This window comes from Engraulis encrasicolus, chromosome 11 (genome assembly GCF_034702125.1).
Source record: "Engraulis encrasicolus isolate BLACKSEA-1 chromosome 11, IST_EnEncr_1.0, whole genome shotgun sequence".
Classification (NCBI taxonomy): Eukaryota; Metazoa; Chordata; class Actinopteri; order Clupeiformes; family Engraulidae; genus Engraulis; species Engraulis encrasicolus.
The window spans coordinates 15,786,098-15,804,178 of record NC_085867.1 but is presented as its reverse complement, the minus strand read 5'-3'; the positions used below and the strand labels follow the sequence as shown (position 1 = coordinate 15,804,178).

General features: G+C 43.3%; 1 protein-coding gene across 1 annotated transcript; it reads left to right on the top strand.

The window, feature by feature from the left end:
- Nucleotides 1–242: 242 nt before the first annotated feature.
- On the top strand, nt 243–13,102 carry zgc:103482 (intracellular hyaluronan-binding protein 4). Its single transcript, XM_063210020.1, has 8 exons — nt 243–674; nt 1,005–1,104; nt 1,295–1,450; nt 1,549–1,620; nt 2,438–2,515; nt 4,540–4,705; nt 12,175–12,411; nt 12,820–13,102. Exons 1-8 carry the CDS (start codon nt 410–412, stop codon nt 12,862–12,864), a joined length of 1,119 nt encoding a protein of 372 aa, XP_063066090.1. The 5' UTR covers nt 243–409; the 3' UTR covers nt 12,865–13,102.
- Nucleotides 13,103–18,081: the final 4,979 nt, after the last annotated feature.

Genomic DNA, 18,081 nt, shown 5'->3' with positions numbered 1-18,081 from the left:
AGATCAACCTAAAAATCACAAGCGCAAGTCTACCAAATGTAATAAAATAACTATCTAATACTGTTTTTTAGACGCTTTCTTCACACCAGTGTGAAAGACAACAAGTTAAGGATGCAAACTAGCCCAAAATCTCAGATTTGACCAGGGCATGAAAAAACGATGATTTCACCTGCCGTGTCTCGCCTTAAGTGAAATAATTAGGGCGGTGACGTCAAACTTATAAATTAAGCGCCATTTTGGATGAAGTCACGTTCCATCTGTAGCGTGAGTTTTACGTCCCAGAAATCTTTGGCTCGCCTGAATAGAAATGTTTGCCGTTGTATCTCTCAGCTCTTAAAACTGGGCAGTTTGTGGTTTTGCTTCAGCTTCAGTAGAGCTTCGTCAGGTTAAGTTTGTTTGAATACTTGCGATGAAGGGAGTAATTCAGGAGGACGCACCCGATAGCGGGTATGGATGTTTGGTTACGAACCGCTTCGGACATCTTTTCGACGATGAATCGGACCCATTCGACGCCCTGCAGCAAGTGCAGGTTGAAAAGCCGAAGCCCAAGAAGAAGGATGATTCGAAGAAATCTGCCGTGAAAGGAGTTAAGAAGGGATCTCAAAGAGATAGAATGACTCCTGCCCCAGTTGCCGGGGATGGAGACCATGGCTCTAGTGTCAAAAGTTTACCAGGTAAGTTAGACTAACGTTGATGCGAGTTAGCTACAACAATGCTACCGGCTAGCTCATGGTTTGCTGATGTACTCCCTGTCTGATGTGCTCAAGTTAAAATCATGATGCCCCCAGTCCCCACGCTCAATTTATATTATCTATTGTCTTAAGTAACGGCAAGGAGTTTGCCAAAATGAAGATGTTCAATACGGCATGTTGAACACCGGTGTGCAAGTTGTCTGGGTCATATGGCACAGAGTTCTAGACGTCTGCCCTTGTCTGTCTCCAATTTGTTATCTCAAGCCGTGCTCGACCTGTTCTCACTTTTTGGCCATCTCCTTTTTTTTAAAGTTCAGAGACGCCCTGTCCCAGAGAAGGGGGAGAGACGAGTCAACTTTTCAGAGAAGAAACAGAATGAGAACGACTATGATCTGGGCTACTCTGTGGAAAGGCAAGTGTATACAAAGTCTATTTAGAACTAAGACAATCTTGGGTGTATGGCAGTACCTTATTAGTAGTGATGAAACTTAACATCAAATCTGGCACTCAAGTCCTGTTTTTTTCTGAACAACCTGTGTGATCTACGTAATGGCTGAGATTTTAACCCTGCATTTCATCTAACTGAGTGGCTGTCTTTGCAGACCTGTCGACCAGGATGAACGAGGAGGAAGGGGCCGTGGAGGAGGAGGACGAGGCAGAGGTGGAAGAGGAGCAGGCACAGGATTCCCCCGCTCCACCAATGACTTTGACAACAGAGGCAAAAGAGAATTTGAACGCCGTAGTGGCAGCGATCGAACGTAAGCTGTCCTCCTTGTGATATTAATGTGCTCGTTTCTCCAATGCCCTTTTGTTCAGACTGTGGCTTCATATTGTGGTGTATTGGCCTGGTTTTCAGGGGCGTCAGATCGGAAGAGAAAAGGGGAGGCGGTGGCCCTCGTAATTGGGGATCCGTGAAGGATGAGATGAGGTGAGTTCTTCCACTGATGTTCACATTGAGCTACTGGTGATGCATAGTATGGAGGAAATGCTTAGAGTTATATTGTACGCAAGAGAAGGTGAGGGGGGAGGATGGTGATGGCGACCCATTCAATTTCGAGAATAAAGCCTTTACTGTGTAGTGGTTCATTTTATTTATTTTCAAGGCAAAGTGGAACAGCAGCTGAAGCCTTTAATGAGTATAGATTTTGCACTGGCGTTAATGCTTTGAATGTAAAATGCTGTTGTGCTGAGATGGTCCTCTGCCTTGGGTTATTTTGGTGCGTGCGATAGCGCACCATTGCAGTAGTGTTGCTGTACAGAAGCTTTTTTGGCATATTTTTCACTTTGACCTCAGTTGCATGCGGATAGTGCAGTGAGGATGGAGACAGAAAAATGTGGGGGGGAGGGAACGATGGGCAAGGTTGGGACATGAGCCAGACCAGACTCGAACCTGGGTCCCCGCGGGCATGCAGCCCCATATGTCAGATTGTCTAGCAAGCTGTCTCACGGCACCCCTAAAATGGAAGTTTATCCAAGCTTCTACAAAGTATTTGGCATAGTCTGGTGCGTACCAAACCCAAATTTCTGGAGTATGCTCCAGAAACCTTGACAACAGATGCTTAATTCATTGCAGTGCAGTACAAGTATACAAGTGTCAATTAAAATACTTGAGTAATGATATTGGTTGTAAATGTCCATGCAACAGGAGAAATGTTTTTGAACAGGTAAAGCTTTTTTTAAAATATGTATACATTTTTAGATTTTTCACAGTGGATCTTTTTGAATGTTTTTGCTTTGTGTGATAGTGTTACTGTGGATGAGCTACCTACTGAGGAGAGTGGACCGGGAGGAGAGGCTACTGAAGTTGCCAATCTGGAGAACTGGTGAGTTTTGCCGTTTCATGGGCTTTTGGTGCCTTTTATGACTAGCAAGGCTGTAAAATAACTTTTTTTTTATCATAGCCAATTTGGCTTGTAGATGTTTATCTTACTGGCTGAACATAAATTCACAACCAACGTAGCTAGTACTCCACCCCCACCCCCCCTTAATCAGCCAAACTGAATTTTGCAGCAGCATTTGGCTGGTTGTAAGGTGTTAATTTAGAGCCGGTTGACTAGTATTTGAGTTGAGCTGTCCCATAGAGGGGTGTCTGTCACAAACATTCATGCTGCACGTGCAGCAGAGGGGGGCCTCTGGAACACCTGATTGTCTGGGAGCTGCTTTCACTCAAAAGCTGTGCTCGCGTGTGATTGGCTGCTTTTGCTTCCCTGAGCTGCATGCACAGCACAAATGTTTGTATACAGAGAAACCCATGTATATATAGCCTGGACTTGCCATACTTTAGCGCTTGTGCAAAAATTACTTCCACGTTATGTCTGAGCCATTTGTTCTGGGAACGCTTTAGTCTTGGTGCTAGACAATTGGCCAATCAGCAAATGAAGAGGGGACAAAGGGGTGCCACTCAATTTCGGTAGGCAAGAAAGGTTATTTTAGTTTTGTGCTAGACTAGGTAATGGACTACAATGTATGCCTCACATATTTGATTTGAATGGAGGCTGAAGGCGAGCAGCCATCCCTACCACTGCACTGCGGTTAAGTAGCAGACATGCAGCTTCTTTTGTTTAGTTCAAATAATTCAGTATTTCTGCGTGCACACAGCTCACAAGTCGTTGACGACTACATCATATCATTAATTCTGAGGTAGGGCACATGTGATCAAAGGGGAAAGCGGAAGTGACTTAGGAAATGGGTTTGATCTGCCCATTAGATCCCAGTCAAATTTTTGGACTTCTTAGGCACTTTCTAAAGGGGGAGACACTGGATATTGGATTGGAGTTGAGCTGGACAAACGTGGCTTTAAAAGGGTTAAACTACTGTTGCTTTGGCCCCGATACCCGACTGAAGTATCGACCGATACTACTGTTATAAATTTTGACATAGTGTATATGAAGAACTGCATAGGCTACAACATGGTTGTAACATCATTGCTATCATGGTTTTGTCAGGCTGCTGCCTACCTTTGGGAAACAGGAGAGACTAATACTGTACAAAGTGAATCTAGAAAAAAGTAGAAACCAATACCTCTGATGTAAAATTACTAAGTTCAAGGCTGCGTTCAAGTGCCATACGAGCATCTGTAGATGGTATCAGTGCCCCATTTGTTGGTACTCGGCGATGCCACCATTTTAGTGCAGTATCTGGGCCCCGTCCGATACTGGTATCGGTGCAACACTAGTTAAAGCCCTGCCAATTATTTCACCCTAACCAGCTGGTCCTAATGAGCATGCAAGTCAGACTGGCAGAGCAGCTAGTTAGTGAAATCACCTGCTTAAAATGCACAGGCTGTCAGGTGTATAAGACTTGGTGGTTTACTTTCTGAAACGGTCAGCTTAAAAAAATGCTGACTCATTTTGAACACCTGACATGTATTCAAAAAGTTAGAACTCATAGGTCAGGGTTATCAGAAGTATTGTGAGATTGATGGGTTCACACAGCAAAAAAGAAACACTGACACTTTTGGGGTGGAGTTAGTTTGAGGAAAACTTGAAATATGGAAAGCATTCTTGGAACGAATGGTGACAAATGAACACTGCAATGTATTTATTTATTCATTATTTTTTACATGATATGTCATTTGCATTTTTGGCCCGAGTTTTGGTCTTGTCCATATTGATATTCAAAAGAATGGCTGCCTTTACATGGGCACGCTTTATCTGATTTAAAGTGTAAACCGGTGAAAATATACATGTTAACAATCAAATGATCTTTCTATTTAAGCAGCTTCATTTTAACCAATTAGTTTAGCTGGTTTAGAACGTTCATATGAGCCGATTTAATATGGAAACTGTAGACACATCTAATGCATGTTGTCCCCATATCTATGGTCTCGTCATGCTGTTGGTCACAGCCCCCCTGAGGGTGAGGAGGTGGTGGAGGTAGCCGTGGAGATGTCCCTGGACGAGTGGAGGGCCATGCAGCAGCAGAGCCGCCCCAAGAACGAGTTCAACATCCGCAAAGCAGAGTCCGCTGTCCCCACCAAGGCCACGGTCATCCACAAGTCCAAATTGCAGGAGGTAATTTGTCACTAGATGGTGCTCTTATTATTTTTTTCCCCCTCCACATTGTGGTTTTATTGGCTGTTTGGCCATGTACGTCATGTCATGCTGCTGTTGCACTTCAATTTATTAGATGGGGTTCAATAAGGAGACTTTTTTCCCCCTCTTTTTTTAACCCCTGTATCAGTGACTAGCATGCTGAATACGAAAAGTTGCAATACAAAAGTTTCAGGCCAACTCGCCTGGTCTTCAATATGTACCTAATTGAGATGATTACACGACAGAACATTGCCACCTGGCAGAAGATTTGCTGTAATTGGAATCAGCTGGTTGACTTAAGTCACCCAATTATTGGGTATTGAAAAGCATCTTAGGTGCTGTTTCCACGTAGCAGGATATTTTTTTAGCAGGGCATTTTTTTCTCCTGCTACGTGGAAACGCAACATGTGGATAAAAAAAATCCTCCATTGTAACAAATGCGTTTCAGACCCCTAAACAGGATATTTTTTTCTCCTGCTATTTTTTTCTCCTGCACCTGGATTTTTAAATATCTGCTACGTGGAAACGGAAGGCCAAAACCAATGCAAAACCAATACAAGCAGGAGAAAAAAATATCCACATATAAAAATATCCAGCTACGTGGAAACGGCACCTTAGTGTGAAAGGCCAACTACTTCCTCTTGCCGTTTTCCGTGGCCTCTGTTGCCTCCCGCCTCTGTGGAGAAAACCAGAGCCATACAGAGGGGAGAGTCGGGCAATCTCCGCTGTGTGCTAAGGCCGACTTCCTCATTAGCAAAATTAGCTGTTTTAGCTTCTCAGTACTGCTCAGCGTTGCAAATGTTAGTTCCTAGTAGTGGGCGTAGCACACAGCAAATTCAATGCGATGCAATGCAGGGAATATGACAAGACTTGCTGTTCGTGGTAATAACTTCAGATAAACATCACAGATGGTAAAATGTTGTGATTATCACCACCGAGACAGTTGATAGTTTACATATTTGTGGCGATTACCCCGCAGTATAGTTCGTTAGTCCTTATTTTTGGCTGTTAATGAGGTGGTTGTATGTTGAGTCTATGGGAAGACAGCCGCTTTAGGAACTCGCTTATCTCGTTGAAAGGCGGGGCTGCAATTTAATTCCTGGTCCTCCAATCGTGTAACTCTCCCGTCTGTATGGCTGTGGAGAAAACCATGAAGCTTCCCCAATGACAACCAGCAGACCTTGCTATACCTTGAAAACTGAAATACAAGCCCAATGTCAGTGCTTTATTTGATGGAAACTAATGGTTTTTACAGCTTTTGATTTTCATGGCTATGATTTGTGATGTGTGCCTGCAGTCTTTGATGGATGTGTGCCTGCAGTTGTGCCGTACGTCCTGTTAACGCTTGACATTGACTGTATTGACCTTGCCAGAAGCGGTGTGTGACGTAGGTTAGGTTTCAACGTTACAGTAACCTTTGACTTGTCTGTGTTGACTAACGTGTTACCCAGAAGGGTGCAATGCAAGATTTGCGCACAGCAAAAGTTGTATAGTACCGTATTAGCCCGAATATAAGACGATCCTGATTATAAGACGACCCCCCATTTTCAGGCTCATGTTTTGGGGAAAAAAGTTTTTGAAGACTTAATTTTGCTTCACATTTGAAACTTTTCTCAAAATGCAGTTTTTAATTTGTTGGAAAATCAGAGGCTTTTTACAAAGAACAAATTTCACAATTTAATTTTCATGGAATTCCATGATATAAGACCACAGATGGCTACTCATATCCTTTTCCTTTCTTCACTCACTTCACCTGTCAAGCGCCAATAGGCACCGTAACAGGCTACAGCCGTCTGGGCCCGCCTGTTTAAAGTGCGACGCAACATAGCCTACATTCAGAGTCTGCGCCAGCCAGGCAGGCAACCAGTCCAGTAGAGATAGGCAATCTATTGTGCAATGCACAGATTTTGCGAAATGCTTCGTTGACAGCAATATCTAACCAGCAGCCGTCTCGCCAAATCACCGTTCATTTTATGCATCCAAAGTTTTCCGTTGGACTGTAGAAACCGAACGTGACCAAAGGCAGAGACGCATTGCACTTGAAACCCATGCGCTGCCTATCAGGACCACGTTGACATTAAAAGTCCGAATGATATTCATTTCGTACCAAGGGTAAAACTCCTAGTGATTTTATATGAACAAGACAATCTCTTGCCCTAACCATTATTCTGTGTTGTTGCATCGTTGCGAGGCATATCGTCGCTTTGTCGCGCACACACAGATGACCATTGATTGGCTTATGACAGCATCCAAAACTTAGCCTACAGGTTGTTCGCCAAATCACCCTTCATTTCTTGAGTTCTAGTGGCGTTATCGGCTGACCAGAGAGAACGACCAAAGCTTTCCTGATGAGACTGTAAAACCAAACACAAATAAAAGCAGAGCAACAAGTCGCGATTGACTTGTGTTTTTCCCCTTGCACTGTCGTCCGCATCGCGTTGACATTGACAGTTGATAGACGTGCGGTGCAACTGTCATAACGAAACAAGCATCTGCAAATTTGATATGGACAAAACAATCTCTTAACCCATCCATTATTGAGTTTTGTGGCATTGTTGTGAAGCATAGGCTAATGGCCGAATTCAGGTTAAGTTTAATTATTATTTTTATTTTATTTATTTTTTTTTAACTTTTTTCTCTAGCGCGCGGAAATAAGACGACCCCCCTTTTTAGAGTACTATTTTTAGAACAAAAACCACGTCTTATATTCGGGCCAATACGGTAGTTACATTTTGAAAACCTTTCAGTTGGACTCTGGAGAGCATGTGTTGGCCTTGCCTTCAGAAGGCATGGCTTTATCATTTTGTCCATCCTTGCCACCAACACATTCCTTCAAAAATATTGTTAGTTAATCTCTTAAAAGTCAATAATCTGTCCTGTGACTCCTCAAAGCGAGCTACCATTGATATTGGAAACATTTTCTGGCTCAAGACATGCTCAGGTTTTCGTGTGTGCGTGCCAGGTGTGACTCTGCTTAGCTCCACCAGGGGGCTCCGGAGCTTACACACACACGGGTCTGGTCTGGTGAGAACGAGGCTAGCGTGGCATGTGCACTCACAGGCCACTTTACGAGGTACACCTGTGGCTAGTACAGGGTTGCACCCTCTTTTGCCATCAGAACGGCCTACAGCAATCAGGCTGTGGTATACATGGGTTCTAAATTTTTGTTTTCCCCTGACTGCGCAAAACTAACTGCGCACAACTCAACCTCTGATTGTTGGAAACCGTTGTTGGTCAAAAAATTAGCTCACGTAGTTGGTTGCCAGTGTCTTGCCCCTCATAACATCGTGTTTGCAAACACTGACCCATGTATAGTAACAAAGCTCCATTAGTACTAAGGGGCCCAAAGTGTGCCAAGAAAATATCCCCCACACTATTGCACAACCAGCCTGTACCCTTGATGATGGAAGGTCAGATGTATCCATGTACACCAAAAACTCACCCTACCATCCCAATGTTGTAGCAGAAATTAAGACTAATCAGATCTTGCAACATTTTTCCAAATTCTATTGTCCAATTTTGGTGAGCCTTTGTACATTTTCGCCTCAGTTTCCTGTTCTTTGCTGACAGGAGTGGCAACCAGTGGGGTTTTCTGCTGCTGTAGCCCATCTGCCTCAAGGTTAGACATTGGACAGGTGCCTAATAAGGTGGTCGGTGAGTGTATGTACGTTGCAAATGTTCTCTGGGCAGCTGCTGTGGCCTAATATGGTTAGGGTGTTGGTCTTTCAATCTGGGGGTTAGAGATTCAAATCCCCCTACACCTCCATCCATAGCTGTAGTGCCCATTAGCAAAGCCATGGACCCCACATTGCTTCAGGGACTGGAACCAATACCGTAAAATGATAACTTGTTCCCTTTTGATTATCTGACTACACTAATCTGACGCTTTTATCTGATAATCAAAGCTAGTCAAATAAGATAATGTGCAGTACTTCTGGTAACGATTGACTTGTGTTACCTGTTGTCAGGGGCAACGTGAGATGTGTATCAGTGGCGTCTTTTGGTCATAAAAATGAGGGAGGACAAGGAGGTGGTCAGTCGGATAGATGCGAGTAAATGGGGTTAGTAATGGTAGATGCTTAGTATTAGGTTGTAGGCCTACTAGGTAACTTAACTGATATGGCATTGTGTTGTCTGGAAAGCTGACTTATGACATCTATAAAATAATTGCAACAAACTTTGTATAATATATCATACATAACTGCCCAAAGTGTTTGAGGGGAAAGAAAGAGAAGAGTGAAGGAAAATATTATAGAAAGTAGAAAGTTTCATAGGGAGCATATCTAACTTTGACCAAAGGCAGCATGGCATTTCATCCTGTCCATTGTGTGTTTTTTTTTGTTTTTTTTTAACCATAGGCAAAAATTGACAATTCTGAAGACCCTAGGAATGCCTAGGACATTGAGTGACTTGTATAGCCTAGGCCTAAGGGTTTTAAACTCAACTCCTTCCAACATATTCTTACAGATTTTTAAACATTTTAAACCCCCTCCATTATCTTATTTTTAACATCTTATTTATGATCCGTAACGTGGTACGTGGCCTATGGTTGTGGTCACCTATCCGTTTTGCTTTTGACGGTAGGCCTACCTGCGAGAGCGACAGCTGTGGAAGGAGGAGCTGGCAAGCGTATGGAACAGCGTGCGTCTGGCTATTTCACAAAAAATACGTCGTACAGATTACTTTGTAAATCCATGCCTAGTGTTCCCAATTCCACCCAAATGAAACTACATAACATGATGTAGGCTACATGTTAGAAGTTTAGCCAGAGACTTTTTATGAAGAGCTCCGTGCTGTCATGTTTCTCGTCTTGAGGAGGGAGAAAAGAACGCCTGTCTAGGGTCAGTGCATTCATGTGCAGCCAAAAGCATTCTTATTCCCATTTGTTAATAACCCTCTTTTGGGGGAAAAGCACGAATGAGAAACGCAAAGACAAGCATTGAGACTATTATTTGTGCACGTAGGACATGCTGAAACAAGACTACCTTTTAAAAACGTTGGTGATGGTCCGACCATTTGAATCATGAATGCGTTTGCATCCGCGCGTCGCTTGCATTGTGTAGTGATCGAGTGGCGTGAGTGACTGATATAAACACACTGACCTTTCCATTCGGTTTTCAATCTAAATCCAGGGAGTGATATTGCGCGATTCACAACATGAAAACAGTCGATCTTTCCTTTGTATTATTTATTAAGGGTTCATAAAACATTCGCCAATTACTCCAAACTTCCCACTATCTGGCTGCTGCTGCATTCTTCTCACATTTGTATATCGTTGTCATGACGACCGAGTCCATGCTTGTCGTCTGTCAACCCAACTCGTCATATTCTGATTGGCTTTTGATAAATTCAGCTTCGCTGATAGGCAGATTACTTCCATGGCTCATGACCCGCCTAAAGGGAGGAAAGTCCTCCCTAAGCTCCATTCACTTCAATGTTAAAAAGTAAAGCCCGCGCTACGGCCGAAATTTCACCATTTATAATGGAAGTCAATGAGGATGGAAGGGAGGACGGTCCTCCAAGGTCTATTATGTGAATTAGAAGCGCTAAAGTATATGTTTTTATCGCTAAATAGCTATAAAATACTAACAATTATATAAAGATATAATAAATATGTTTTGTTTTCTGTAATTTATACTGGAAGATATGGCTTTATTATTTTGAGGGAGGATCGTCCTCCCTTTCCTCAATGGCAAATACGCCATTGATGTGTATATACTAGGGATGGGAATCTTCATCATCAAAGCGATACGATGTGCATCTCGATACACATGGCAACGATACGATACATTCACGATTCATGAAATTACCAGTGGTAAGATACGATACGATTCTCCTACCTACTGCGATGCAGTTCGATATAGCGCGATACAATTATGATGCCATGCGATGCAGTGCGATTCGGTACGATACGATGCGATACAGAACAGATTAAAATATCAAATTGATATTAAAGGCTGTGCCCAAGGCTGCCGTTAGGCATAAGCAGAGTAAACAGAGCGCTTTTAGAACCTCAACCACTTTGCCTCCAAAATTGTGACCTCCTAAATTGAGACTGACTAAAAACATCATGAAAAAATATTTCAGTACATTTGAAAACATTTTTGTTAGTTATCAAAAGGGCCATCATTTTTCAGACAAACTGTAATTGTGAATACAGTAATTAGCATTATTATTAGTAGCAGTAGTAGTATTTACTTATGAGGGGGCCTCCTGACCAGTTATGCCTAGGCCCCCAAAACCTTAGCAGCGGCCCTGGCTGTGCATATTACTTTTGAAATAGCCTATACTGGAAAACATACAGAGAGCAGTGAGAACTCATTTTGGCTTGGGCACATTGCTTTGAGCAGAGAAAATGAAAAAAATACACAATACAATGAATACCATGCCAATTACAGTAGGCTATATCTCTTTTTTAAATAAAAATGAGAAAACCACAGAGCTTCTGATCATGTTGGAATATTGACCTGGACATGTTATAGGTAAGCTCTGACCAACTTATCAACCACAATTGATCCCAATTAGAACAATTTACTAAGTAGATGTTGGGAATGGGGTTAATATCAGAAGGGGGAAATAACGTGCGTACTGGACTGAGGTGTTGGAATAGTGTACTTTTCAACGGGACTTTTTAAACTTCACGGACAATCTGCACGAGCAGCAAATCAGACTGTGTGTGTCCAGCACGAGAGCTAAATACTTGTATAACAGGCTCCTAAGCAATGATGCCAGCGACTTCACTTCTTTTTTACTGCATGACCAATGGACTTAACACGAATGCACGGGCTCTGTAACGTTTCCCAACACGGTTATGTTTTTTTTTGTATCTCGTGCGCTGACTATGCTTATGCTGCTGTCATTCGGAAACTGCAGCATGTTGGCAGACAACTTTCTCTTGTTGTTTGTGCCGCACGGTAGACTACCCTATCATCTCAAATAGTGAAGCGAGTACTCTCTCCACACGTCTTCCAGACTCGTAGAAGATGGTCGCTAGAAACTTTCATTTAAAAAGTCACCGGATGACCAGAAAACTCGCTGTATGTGACAACAAAATGTGCTCCGCATTGCTGGTAACCCGCCGCATTGACTCAAAGGAAAATACTGATTGCTTGGTCACGCCTCCTCGCAATAGAGATGGAAAGGCGGTCTGAATCAGAGCAAGATGATGTGCGTTGCGCACAAGAACAAATCCTGAAATTGACAGTTTCTAAAAAGTTTTAAGATATATTATCCGATTTGTACCGATGCGGACAGTCAAGGTACGATGTATCTCGATTTTATTTGCGTTTCTTACCGATGCAGACGTTGGCAAATCGATGCAACCGTACCGTACAGGTCGTATCGATTTTCCGATACGTATCGGTGAATCTTCCCGTCCCTAGTATATACCTTGTGAATGTTGTGTAGCACTTCTGGTAACGTTTGACACTCGTCTTCCCTTTTGACAGGAGCAGCGTGAGATGGATGGGCAGCTGGAGACCGATGAGGGTTGCGTCATCCGTCGGCCAGCCAACGACATCACCATGAAGATGGAGATCAACTTTGGCAGCCTGGCGCGCCCATCGCGGGGCGGCCGTGGAGGACGCGGAGGGCGTGGAGGCCGCGGAGGCGGAGATAGAGGCGGAGACAGAGGCTTTGCTGAAACCCGGCCCCAGACTGTGCCAGTCTCCAAGTTTATGGCAGCGGTAGGTTGACATGGCCCGTGGCTTCAGAAACTTAATGTATTTGGAAAGCCGATGCGTACACACGCATTTCAATGTTTGATCAGCATTCTTCCAAATATTCTCTTGATAAGCTGGACTTTGGTCAGAATTAGTGGTTAGTTAGCTAATTGGTTAGGTCAATTTTTGCCACACGTCTGAGTTTTCTATTGATGTGGTCAGTATTGTCTGAGTTGTTGGACCTTGTATTAAAATGTTGCTTCATCTCATAAAACTTTGGCAATTTTGACATTTTGAAGACTACTGCTAAGCAGCATCATGTCCAGTCTTGCTGAACTGAGGTTCAGCATTTTTATGCAGTTAACATCAGACTTATTTCTATTTCTATATTTTTTTAGTTATAAATTAATTATACTGCTCTGTTTCTCCCAGGTACCAAACCCAGATGACCCTGAAGATTTTCCTGCTCTGGCCTGAGGCCATGTTGAGCTGTAAGCCTCCTGACTGCACTGGGTGTGTTCCCTCTCCTCTGGGGATGGATGCTGCATTGGAATGGGAGAACTGGAACTGGGGTTTTGGTTTGTTTGTTCTTGGACTCCACTAAGCTGTGTGTTTTTCCAAATGTATGCTATGCCGGTGCAATTTGGATAAATAAGCTTATTTGAGCCAACTTGTAGCGCTCACCTGTTCATAAATAAATAACTCATTGTTGCAATGGCGGCAGTCTTTTTTTTCTCCACTGGCAAGGTTAGGGCAACAAAAAATGGCAGCACTGAAATTGTTGATTGACATGCCAAGGTTATATGCCTCTTGATAAAAAAGTTGAGATGTTGTAGTTGGTCGTGGAATAAGTGTGCTATACAAATAAATTACAAATCAGTTCCAATCAACCAAGATGCTCAGACCCGGGACATTGTGTGGCCCTTTGAGCCACTTCATTTGAACCAGTCGGAGACTCCTTTTAAATCAGAAATTCTCACACAGCATTCTTAAAATGGCTACCAAAGGCTTCGGTCTTGTGGCTTTTGAGAGTAACCAAGGCTTCTGTAGTCATTTAGATGCATTTCATTACAATGTGCAGAAATTAAGCATGCATAATTTCTTATTGACAGGCAAGTTGCCTTTGACATCTGAACCCTTGAAAAAGTCAAACTGACTGCAGACCTCTGCTTTCCGGTAAAAACAGAATTGTGTAATAGAGTAAAATGCATGAAGCCCATACTTTTGCTGGATCCATGTGATGTCAGGTGAACGCCCCTTTAGGAGACCTTTGGAGACTAAACTGAGAATAAATGGGTTCCCTTAATGCTGTAGATGACTGTAGCACACATCTTGTGCAAACCGCCACCAAACGCCACAAAGAAGGCGGAGACAACACCTCCCTAGGAGACTGAACTTGGTCTACTGGGGGTATCTTGCTCCACTAGATCAGTGATTCTCAACTGGTGGGTCGGGACCCAAAAGTGGGTCGCGGAGGGTTCCTGGGTGGGTCGCAGAGCTGTGATGCAATGCACTAAAAATGACTATGATGAAGACAGAGGCTGTGTCTCAAATGGCGCACTTTTGTCAGTGCAGTGCACTGACAGTCAGTGCGTAGGGCACACAGTGCACTGAGGTCTTTAGTGCATAGTGTCGTGGAAAAAATTGAGCACTATGCACTGTGTTCTCGCTGGAAGTGATGGCTGAGCATGGCATTAGCGCGCCAAAATATGAGTTGGCTACTGTTTACAATGCACAGCGTCTGGTGCTTGTATTTCCATGTCCTTCACCTCAAAGGACAACAATCACTCATACAATACTTTGGTTGGCATGAAAAGGTTGGTGTCCCATCAACATTACTTACAGAAATAGGAGACTGTTGACCAAACTCTTCTACTGAACTGAATGCCACATTTCCTCTTTTTCAACATGGCCGCCGTTTAGTGCGTGCAGTGTCCATCATTCAAGCACTGCATTTTTCCGCCATTGTTAGGGGATCATCCTGGCACTTTCAGTGCACTGGCTCAAGTGAAATTTTCAGCGTGAGCACCCTAGGCACTGAGAAACAGTGCCCGAAGTGCACAAGTGCGGCATTTGAGACACAGCCAGAGTGAAACATGGTTAATAGACCTTTTCCTCTCCACTACTTCATAAGACACATTGTATATCAGCATACAATGCAAATAATAATGCATATTATGAAATGCATGATAATATTTTTTATTATTATTGGAAGAATCTGACGGTGCGACACGCAGTTTCGGTCACAACGTATTGACCACGGTAAATTGTGGGTCACAAGACTATTCCAGTTGAGAACCACTGCACTAGATGATTCTTTGGTAAAAGGCTGATTCAAGTTCTTTGGACTTGTCCATTTTAGTTCATGCTGCCCTCTTCTGCCCATCTTTACTAGAGCCAACATTAACTTGTTTTACAGGGGCAAGGTAACTGCACAAGACACTGAAACCAAGAAAATGTTCTTTTCCTGGTAAAAGATGTTGAGCTTGAGGAGTTTGAAATGAGTAATTGAAATGAGCTGTGTGAAGGGGATGCATTTTGTCAGAAGGCCACAAGGGGGCACTGCAAGATCACAAGTTTCCCGCATCGTGCTCCCTTCCTTCCACCTGGGCTCCCCTCTGATCAGAAAATGAAAATTGATCTTTGTTTGATAATGACTGCAGAGAAGTGGGAATTAAATAGACATTATGACCTGTGGCCCCTGCCGTTTCCAGACAATTTCTAATCAAGCAACGGGACGCCATGACCAAATTGGGAGAATGAAACGTTTTGGATTTTTCTTTTCTTCGTCTAAATAGCAGTTGGGGTGTGATTGCAGTCAGTGCCTCGATTTCAGGAAAATTTCAGACCCTTTAAATTGAGCAGTGTGACTCACATCTTGTGATAGGAATTGGGCATGGACCGTTTAAAAATCCATGGCATGCATATATGGTCACTGAACAACATGCAGCATGATGAGTAAGTGGAAGGGCGACTGATTGAAACTCAGGTTCTCAAAGGACATTTCCAAAAAGCAGGTTTTGCAGCTTACTGGGGTATGTTAACTTCAGTGTGAAGTTCTTTGCTCAGAGAATATGTACGACTACTTACTCCTGTGTAAATTTACTAGCTGTGAAATACCCAGCTTATAATGCCTCCCTGTAAATGGCAGATTGAAAAAAGAAAGACTTGGGCCTACTGAAATGCCATGTTGAATCTACCCTTTACATTTTTTTTGCATATGCTTCCTGTCAGTAAAGTGTACCAGCCATTTCACAGGTGTGCATATACATTTTAAACAAATCAAACTTCATTTGTGTCCTGAGTAACTCCAGAGATCCCTTGGCTCTCAAGTGGAACCTTTGGATTTTGCTTACCATGTTTAAACAAGGATTTTCCAATGCCGTCATCTAATGGCTAAATCAAGTGAGGTGGACCAAGACCGTTTGCAAACTTGCTCTTTGTAGATTCCCTTAGCAGTCAGCAGGGTTTCGAGCCCTGGCAGAGGCCTTATCAAAGCACTAGGATCAGAGGCACAAGTCTTAACCCACACCCCATGGTCTACTGTATGACTGCCTCACTGACTGTGCCATTTTAGATCATCTTTGGGATTCATTCATTAGTGCCACAAACAGGCAACCCACCAAATACTGCTGAGTAACCACCAGTGGATGATGCAATGGATAGCCAACTACAGTAAGGCAAGGCAAGGGAAGGAAGCCGTTCACCCAGCATGGCACTCTGTTGCTCAGAGATGCAGTGAGAATGCACAGTATCCATGGGATGGCATGCAGAAGAGGGAGCTTATCAGAAAAACTTGTATTAGGGCCGGATTATCCATAAGGGCCAGCAGCACAGTGCCCAGGGGGCATCAACCATTTACAGCCAGTTACGGGTCACCAGATGACACAAACTTAATGTATTTTGTTCATAAAGGGGGCACCTACGAGGTGTAGTGGCCAGGGGCACCACAGAGTCTTAATACTGCCCTGCTTTTATGAATACATACAGTTTTGTGGATAAAATGTGTCGTGTATTAATTATATTTCTCACATGGTTGGATAAAATGTGAAGTGATGGATGCTGAAAGGGCAACAAGGGACTGATGCCAGAAGGCAGTTCATCGTATGACATTTTCCCGGGGTCATCATGACATTTAAAACTAAATCCTTTGGCATCTTGGGTTTGTGTTGACACTGATCAAACGCTCCGCCCGCTGATGTACAGCATGTCTTGTGGATCCTGGCTAGCTGGTCGCATCACTGGTGATGCACGACACGACTGTCAAAATCTACAGTCGGTCATTCAACCTGCAAGCGCTGCATGCGCGGACCATAAACACGTGTGCTCTCGGCGACCACGGTTTTCCTCCGTATTAATATGCAATCATGGGTTGTAAAGATGTCGTGTTTTACAGGGTTACTTTATGGGGGAAAATTCTGGCAGAGAATATAAAACTTTTATCGTTCAAAAGCAATAAAGGGCACTTAATAACTTATTTCTCAGTGCCTATATTTAAATTTTAAACTCCACAGATTTTTTGGGTCTTCATTTTTTAAAAGAAGGGATATTGCCTTTCCACTTTTAAATAAATTCAGTGACCTCCGCATTTTGACAGGGAAAAGAAAAAAAATGTTGGTTCGAAACTGTTGAATAAAATGTACCTCTCTCAGACTGCTGGTATGACTAACAAGAAGTTCAGCCTAGGTCCTGACTTTTTTTGTAGGCTATCATCCTTAAGTCCTTATTCACCAATTGTTATTCTTATGAGAAATGTGTTGTTATACCCCAGTTGTACAGGTCATAAAAGGATTGTGCATTCTTCAATGTTTTCTTAGCGGATGTTTCTTCATTGGTTAGAAAATAGGCACACACAAAAAGCATGTCAGCCTTTCAACATTGACTGTTTGTGTAACAGAATCAGGCTGGTTGTATTGTCATAATTTGTATCTGTTGTGTAATATCGCAAGACTTAGATCTTTTTAAAGTGAGGTTTTAAGAAGTAAAGTAACTCAATCTAAATTCTTAGAAAGTTATTGCTTGAATGAGGCCCATGGTGCTTTGTTGGCCAATCCTGGCCTGAGACCAGGCTTTGGTGCTCACAACCCATCACCCAGCCAATTGGCAATGTTGTATCACTCAAAGTCTCTAGGCAGCACTTGTGTATCTCCATCCAAACATGTCCTTAGCGAGTCTTTGAAGGCAGCCCCGCTTCTCATGTTTTCTCAGTCTCTGAGGAAATCCTTGCGGCTGGTTCAACACCCAGGCGATTGTGAATGTTTAGGCTTAAGTGTTCACATTGCCCTCCGTGCAGATAGACACTGTTGACCTTGAGTTATGCGCGCCTGGCCCCGGCAAACCTCCCCACCCTCCCCCTCGGCCCCCACCAGACCTGGTCCAGGGCTGACGGAGTGAAGCCAGATGTCGGAACCCCTGGTGTTGTGGGGTGAAAGCGTTTTAAGTTGCCCCCCAGACCTAACACAGCATTATTCTGGTAGACCCTTGCTGTTCCCACGCCACCTCTCTGAAGGCAACCACAGCTCTTAGTATTTGCATGCTTCGAGGTGCTGTGAGTGAGTGCGTGCATGCGTGCGTGCATGCATTTATTTTACAAGGTATATATATGGTTCTCCTTTTTCTGTTGTCCCCAGGCTGGATTGTAAACACACCGAGTTGTGCACCACCAAGTGGAGTCAATTTTTCTCTCCATTGCGT

Coding starts and splice junctions, on each gene's coding strand:
- zgc:103482 (XM_063210020.1), top strand. CDS start 410: ATGAAGGGAGTAATTCAGGAGGACGCACCCGATAGCGGGTATGGATGT. Junction 2,516..4,539: donor GTTGCCAATCTGGAGAACTG/GTGAGTTTTGCC, acceptor TGTTGGTCACAG/CCCCCCTGAGGGTGAGGAGG. Junction 12,412..12,819: donor TCTCCAAGTTTATGGCAGCG/GTAGGTTGACAT, acceptor TGTTTCTCCCAG/GTACCAAACCCAGATGACCC.